Here is a 7532-nt window from a genome sequence, read left to right as displayed (position 1 = left end):
TGTACTGTAGGGGTGGACGATGCATGTTCAGTAATGTTCAGGACTTCAGTCCTTGTGAATGACCAAGAGAAAAGATCAACCGTTTCCCATTGATGTAACATCAGAAAAAATAAAATGTTGAATAAAATACACAGAAAATAAAATATAAATTTCCTAATATTTATTCTTTTTCAAACAATTATAAACTAAACATTTTTGGGAGTGTGGTTTTTTTTCTTCTTTTTTTTCTAATTTTTTTTTTTTTTGTGAACCCAAAATTTTTGGGTATGTATGTGGGTGAACCGGAGAACCCGGAGAAAACCCTAAAAGACCAAATTCTCTTCTGCCAATTGTAAACCAAACAGTGTTTGGTGTGTGTGGGCGAACCGGAGAACCCGGAGAAAACCCCAAAAGACCTAATCGTCTTCTGCCAACTGTAAACCAAACAATGTTTGGTGTGTGTGGGCGAACCGGAGAACCCGGAGAAAACCCAAAAAGACCTAATCGTCTTCTGCCAACTGTAAACCAAACAATGTTTGGTGTGTGTGGGCGAACCGGAGAACCCGGAGAAAACCCCAAAAGACCTAATCGTCTTCTGCCAACTGTAAACCAAACAATGTTTGGTGTGTGTGGGCGAACCGGAGAACCCGGAGAAAACCCCAAAAGACCTAATCGTCTTCTGCCAACTGTAAACCAAACAGTGTTTGGTGTGTGGGGGGAAACCGGAGGACCCGGGGAAAACCCACGTGGGAAGGCAAACCAACCCGAACACATCTGTGAACATGTCATCTAATACATCTATTTATGCATACCCATGTTCACATATTTATGTATTCCATTTGATGACATCTCATTTGTTCTTAGACGGTTCAGGGTTGGTCGACCTTCTACACCCTAACCAGACACCGGATACCCGTGCACCCTGAAGTTGTAGAGGCACGTTTGGTCATCATCCCCCCAGTTTGTCTTTATCTCCAGCTTGATGTGGCTGAAGACATCTTTGACTGCGACCTGGTCAGAGACGAGAGAGACACACACGTGAATGAAGGGCGTCGCGCTTCGTGGCGGAGATGCAGGTTGCGACTCCACCTCAGTCTGTTATAGTGAACATATCTACTAGCAGCAGAGGTCATGCGTGCTGCTCCGCTTGACCTCTGACACACTCACAGGCAGCTCAAAGGTCTGGGAGCTCAGGCCGTTCTTGTTGTACGCGAAGCTCCCCAGGTGGATGCCTTCGTCGTTGTCGTGCACCAATCCCTGGAGGAGACGGAAAAAATACTTTTTTTAGGGGGGGAACAACGGCGCAGAGCAAAAGCTTCTGACTTACGTAGACGGAGAACTCCCTCGGCGCACTGTTGATTTCCCCGGTGAGTGACTGTCTTTTTGTGACGTGGCCGATCGTGACGTGCGTGACCTCGATGGGATGCGACAAGGAGACCACGGCGTGTCCCTTGGCCCCCGCGAAGCACCAGCACGCTCCAGGGGGCGATCTTGCCTGGTCCTGAGGAGAGACAAAGAGTCGAGGTTCAGCGCTCGCAGGCCATCCGCTACGACCGGTGTCTCCACGTTCGTTCATGATAAGACCTTCCTACCTGGATGATTCTTTGGTGGTCGGTGGAGGTTGTGACCCAGGAGAGCAGCTGGTCCATCATTTTGTCTTGGATTGAGGTCCGGAACGTGTCTGAGGACAGGCGGTGGAGGACTCTGGCTCCTGCAAGTAAGGGACACGAATACAAAGTTACAAACCACAACGCGTCAAACCTGACGAGACGATGACGCTGATGATGATGATGAAGGCAAAGGCGAGGACTCACCCTGCGACTCCTGGGCGAAGTTGGCCATTGTGTCTGCGACGGGACTCAATCGGCTCATCAGCTGCGTGAGGGTGGTTATTTGCAGCCGGGCGTCTTGTAGCTGGTTGCTGTGGTGTACGTGCTGTGTCACTCCTGAGGGGACACAAAGCAGGGACATTCAGAAAGGGGACGGACACAGTGACACCAGTAAGAGCAATAAGTGAAGCAAAGACTCACCACCAGCAAACAGTAGCAGGAGGAGGAAATACATGATCTTTGATCTCCAGTCCCGTTTGACTCCCGTCGTCTTCAGGTTGATTTTGAACCTTTTTTTTTTCTTATTGGGGTTGTTTTGTTCACCCCTGACTCCCGGGTTTGGGTTTGGGTTTTGTTGACCCCAGGGGTTGAGATACCTGAAGATCCTAAAAGATGTGCAGGACGTTAGCGGCGACTGGTTCATTGGTGGAGAACACACAATACTAACGTACCTTTGCAGCAAGCCGGGAGCAGCTTGTGGTGCCTCCTGCAGATGTTCCTGGGCCTCTGTGGGAGGTTGACCCCAGGGGTTGAGATACCTGAAGATCCTAAAAGATGTGCACGACGTTAGCGGCGACTGGTTCATTGGTGGAGAACACACAATACTAACGTACCTTTGCAGCAAGCCGGGAGCAGCTTGTGGTGCCTCCGCAGTCTCCGTGTTTGTGTCCGGGTGGGTTGCGTCTTCCTGCAGTGGTGACTCCTGCAGATGTTCCTGGGTCACCGGGGGAGGTTGACCCCAGGGGTTGAGATACCTGAAGATCCTAAAAGATGTGCAGGGCGTTAGCGGCGACTGGTTCATTGGTGGAGAACACACAATACTAACGTACCTTTGCAGCAAGCCGGGAGCAGCTTGTGGTGCCTCGTCGGTGCAAAGGGTTCTTCTGGGGATGGCGTCGCTTAGTTTTTCCATTTCTCGAAAAAGGTGTAAAATACAAAGGGGGGAATCATCAGCAACACACATTGATAGGAATAGACACGTTAGCTTGGATGTTGTGTATAGTCACCATTAACAATAAAGTGAAGGAATTAATGAGAGCCAGAAAATACGATAAACAGCATATTTGTCCTCCTTATCAGTGAGCCAATACACACACAGAAGGTCTATTAAACTATACAACAATTAAAACTGAAATTAGATTCAAGTTTTTACATTTTTGTCGAATCAAGGCTTGAACCGTTTTAAATGTTTAGATGAATTGTTTAAAGTCTGCAGCTTTGCTGGTAACTCACTTGTTTCTTCTTTGTGTTGAAAGGAAAACGGTTGGAAATCGGGGAGCTCGGGTCAATGTGGCCGCTGCGATCGGTTGACTGAGCTGAAATGATCGATTCTTGTGGGAGTTTGGTTTATAGGCGCCGAGGATTCCACCATAGAATCTGAGGCGAGTTCCACGGAATTCTACTGTTATTCTACAGAACATTCCACAATTCCACATGCAAATCAGGTTTAGTGGCTACTGCCACTGACTTGACTGACTGTATGAACAACTTAATTAACAATTTACAAGTGTATCACTTGCCCAGTAATTACAAGTTAATTTCAGAAAATGAACTGATTTGTAAAAACGTTTTTACAAGAAAATGTATAATTCACCAAATATGCAGACTGAAGTTTTCAATATTACTCTTAATGACAACTTAGTTAAAATGACCAAATATCCACACAAAGTACAGATTTTAAACAGGATCCTTTTACGTAATCAAATTTTTTCAATCAGAAAATAAATCTGAGAAGTACAAAAGTGTATTTAATTTTACATTTGCAATATAATACTCTGTCTTTCACAGAATGTGTGTGTGTGTGTGTCCCCTTGTTCAATTATTTACCAGTTTTATATCATACGGCATTTAATATTGCATTTTTAGTTGTGCTTATATAAGTGCCCTCAACCGTGTACTTGTCATTTTACCTGTGGAGATACACTCGCCCGGTGGAATAGCAAGGTCGTTGAGCCGCTTGCCCTTTATGTCACTGGGGCCTGCGCAGAAAACATATGATACTGTGGCATTTGTGTTTTTCAGCCACTTGTTCTCACAAATGCACTGTAAAGAGTTGCCTCTCAGATCCCTAATGTATGACACGATAAAATCAGACCAGGCACATTTTTATAACAATAAAAAATTTAATTTTTGGGGGGGGGGTGGAGATGCCTGAGAAGCTCTAGACGATGTGGGGATGAAGTCATGCGACCAAAGTAAAATTCAAACGTTTATCTACTATTTATAGTGCAAATAATAAATCTGCAGGATAACATTTTTGTGTGGTTTTATACAGTGTTGTGCCTGAACGCGTTCATTGAACGATAGTTGGTGCATGCACCTTAATGAAAGCTGTCATGTTTTTATTCCTTATTTAAAAAAGACCATTCAAGCAGCATGTGTTTGAGAATGTACTGTAGGGATGAACGCTGCAGCTGCTGCTAGTGTGGAGTGAATGGACAGCAACATTAAAGCAACAAAGGGGAAATGCTGTCCCCTCAATGCTAATGTAAACCCTGGTTGGATAAGGATTCAAAATTGGATATGAAGATTAAATCTGATGCATAGCTTTAGTGTTAAAACTGATAAAATAATTGCTGTCTGTGGTTCTGGGCTGGGCTGTTTTGAAAAATAATAGCTTGCAGCAACATATGGAAAAAAAGAACTGAACTAGTTGGAACTGTGAACTTAGTTCAAATATTTTGAAGTTTGAACTATGAACTGAACTAGTTCATTTTAAAATTTGTCAACTAAACTTTGGACTAGTTCATGTAGAAAGTGAACTTTCCCAACACTGTTCAAGGGTACATTTTTGGAACTCCTTGCTGGGAATCTGAGTGCTTTCCTCATTATTTTAACTTTGGCTCACACTTTAGTGTCAACTGCTGCTCATTGAAAAAGTGAGGGTTTTGTGTGAGACCGCCATGTGCTTCTGTAAACAAAAATGGGCTTTGTTGTTGACTGAGAGTTAGACTGATGATTGTCTCTCTCTGAATCCTCACATACACAGATGGAGCCACTCAACACACACACAAACACACACACACACACACACACACACATGTGTTAATGTATGCTATGACACTCAATCATTATCTGAGGAAACAGCAATGTAAATGTAACTTCTCACCTCTGATTTCTAGATTTGGCGACTTTGGTTCACCTTTATAACTCAATCAGTGCAACTCTGGAGCTTATTTTGGGGGACAAAATCAGGTTAGTGGTGGACTTTAGGGCACCGTGTTGAGGAAAAGAGACTTTTTGACATCTGCAGGAGACACGCTGTTTAAGTATTGCAATTCTTTATTTGGGGGAAATATGTCATTTTCTTTAGCTAAATTAACATTAATATCAAAGCAGATTCAGAATGTTGATACCCTGTCCAGACCAGGGAAACATAAAGACCCCGTAGCGAAACCATTGCTGCTTACAAACATCATCAACCCCTTTGCTTTCAAGTCCATAACTCTGATGTCGATGTTCAACAGCAATGAAGCCCAGTTTGTTTAGTGGCTACAGTTTATTTTTTTAGGCTGGAACACCATGAGACGACTCATTCCCATGTTTCCTTGTAAATGCTCCATCAACAATCATACAAGTTCATTAGACAATATATTTTTGCTTCAAAGGCTGGATGGCGGATGGTTGTTATTGTGGCTATACGTAGTCTGACAGTGCGCTGATACGCTGATACGTCATCGCGTTTGTTATTTCAGTAGAAATCTCACGTGGAGAGGTCTCCCTGCTGTGTGCAATTCTCTCCCTCTGTCTCCCTCTCTCTCTCTCTCTCTCCATTTTCCGTCTTCCCACTCCCAATGTCCCGCCCTCTCCTCCTCTTACAGCTGTCTCTTCCCTCACTCGTGCATTCCATCTCACCAGCCCACCTTACCTCTCACTTTCTCCCTCATTTCAGACTCTCTTCTCTTTCTGTTCTTTCCCACCGAGCACTCTGATTGTCTTTCCAGGCAGACTTCATTCCTTAAATAACTTCAGAATTATATTCACAGACTCTTGCCATAACTTTCCTTTTCTCTAAAGTCTTCAGTGAGAGTTGTAGGAGGACTTCCTGCAACTGTAATTTGTCACCAAGTCATAAATAGGCCGGCAGTTTAGCAGCAACTGCCCATTTTTGGAAGATGATTGATATTGGTTTTTAAATAAACGTCATACGTGTAGTGACGCAAAATATCCTCAGCTTTATAACACCCAACAAAGCGGAGTCCTCGCCCAATCAGAGAGAGGCACACGTCTGTCAGTTCAGCATAGACAAGCTTTGAAGAAGTCTTCATAATTCAGGTCTGAAACAAGTAAACAAAGTCTTGACTCATTGATAGTGATCCTTAACACTTAAATGTTCCCAAAGTATCTAAGTGTCATTTCTGAGGGTCTTAAAAAGGTTGTCTTTGATAGAAATGATAGAAATGTGTGATCTCTTTACTGGAAGCGATCGCACACACATACTGTACAGCACGACACTATGGAGCAGCTCTCCTGTGAGGCAGCTCTATTTCCATGAAAATAAGAACCGACAGCTGATTTTAGATTTCCGCCTAAGAATAGATAATTGCTAGTCAAGTGATCCAAAGTCTTTGATCCGTGGGTTGTATTCGGGTTTATGGGCCCACAAAAAGAACACCAAACGAAAACAACTATTATTTGCCTGGAACTACTACTGCTAAACGTAGTCATACGCGCGCTATTTGTGCCAAAAATGTCTGAAGTTAAATAGTTTTTTGTATTCCAACACTTTTTTTCTTTTTTTTTGCAGGTGTTTTAAACAGGTTATTACATTGATCAGCGATCGGTCTCCACTTAACTCGACCTTAGACTCAATGAACTCTCACAAACAAAATAACATGCACTTAGATTCTCTGATCCGCTAAAGACAACCACGGTTCTTCTTAGACGGCAGTAGTTAGAGAATAGCGCAAATGCTGCACACTCAGGACGCACCAGCTGCTCCCGGGTCCAATAAAAGTGTGGGAGGGTCAAAAGCCAAAGCTCACAGGTCACACAACCTGCGGAAGGGGTGAGGGCCCTAACACCGGTGATGCAGCAAAACTGTCCCTGGCCATGTATAAATATAACTGGAGTTATGACTACGAAGTACAAAGGGCTCCGCGTGGCACCTCCATGAGCACTCAGTTAGCTCGGCCACATGTGACAGGGTTAGAGAAGGGACAAGAGAGTCATTCCTGCACAAACTATGGGCTCGGTCCAGAGTTCTGGAGGGGAGATCAAGGCCGATTTTGTTTGGCAATTTGTTTTTAGATGGTTGTGGTGTGAGTTGCCTATAATTTTGGAGATATCAGATGTTAATGTCTGTCTTTCTTCCAAATGAATGAAACCTGGGTACGCAACTGGTATAGAAGAAATTATCCACAGACCTTGTTGTAAGCAGTTTCATGAAGTTACTGTTACTTTTGATATATTGTTTTGTTTCTACATCTTTTCAGATTGATTAAAAGCACTACCCAAAAGGAAAATGTGCATCCCTTTAAAATGCACACAGCGTGTTTAAAAGGAATGCAAAACGGACAATGAACAAAATAAAAGTAATTCTTATCTAATCTCATTTTGCATAAAGAATTGGTTCCCATGGTTCACCTCCCATAAGAAAATGTTAACGCACTTGAAACATTACTGTTAGAACCATCTGTTGATTCGAAAGTAGCTGTGCAAGCAGGTGAGCAAGCTGCAGACCTTCTCAGGCTGAAATACAGACAACTGGACACACAACAAGTG

At 43.5% G+C, this 7532-nt stretch overlaps 1 protein-coding gene across 2 annotated transcripts; it reads right to left on the bottom strand.

Annotated features, from left to right (window-relative positions):
- Positions 1 to 303: 303 nt before the first annotated feature.
- On the bottom strand, positions 304 to 3145 carry LOC119194067 (SUN domain-containing protein 2-like). Of its 2 annotated transcripts, XM_062564105.1 has the most exons (10): positions 3042 to 3145; positions 2639 to 2723; positions 2423 to 2572; positions 2261 to 2356; positions 2010 to 2194; positions 1794 to 1925; positions 1572 to 1690; positions 1307 to 1480; positions 1147 to 1236; positions 304 to 990 (listed from the first exon to the last, which is right to left on the bottom strand). In XM_062564105.1, the coding sequence occupies exons 2-10, from the start codon at positions 2719 to 2721 to the stop codon at positions 874 to 876; spliced, it is 1146 nt and encodes a 381-aa protein (XP_062420089.1). In that variant the 5' UTR covers positions 2722 to 2723; positions 3042 to 3145; the 3' UTR covers positions 304 to 873. The 2 variants fall into 2 exon arrangements, with proteins under 2 accessions (XP_062420089.1, XP_062420088.1); XM_062564104.1 differs by lacking the exon at positions 3042 to 3145 and having other exon boundaries at positions 2639 to 2799.
- Positions 3146 to 7532: the final 4387 nt, after the last annotated feature.

The sequence above is a fragment of the Pungitius pungitius genome, chromosome 8 (assembly GCF_949316345.1).
Source record: "Pungitius pungitius chromosome 8, fPunPun2.1, whole genome shotgun sequence".
Lineage (NCBI taxonomy): Eukaryota > Metazoa > Chordata > Actinopteri > Perciformes > Gasterosteidae > Pungitius > Pungitius pungitius.
This window is presented reverse-complemented; position numbering and strand designations above follow the sequence as displayed.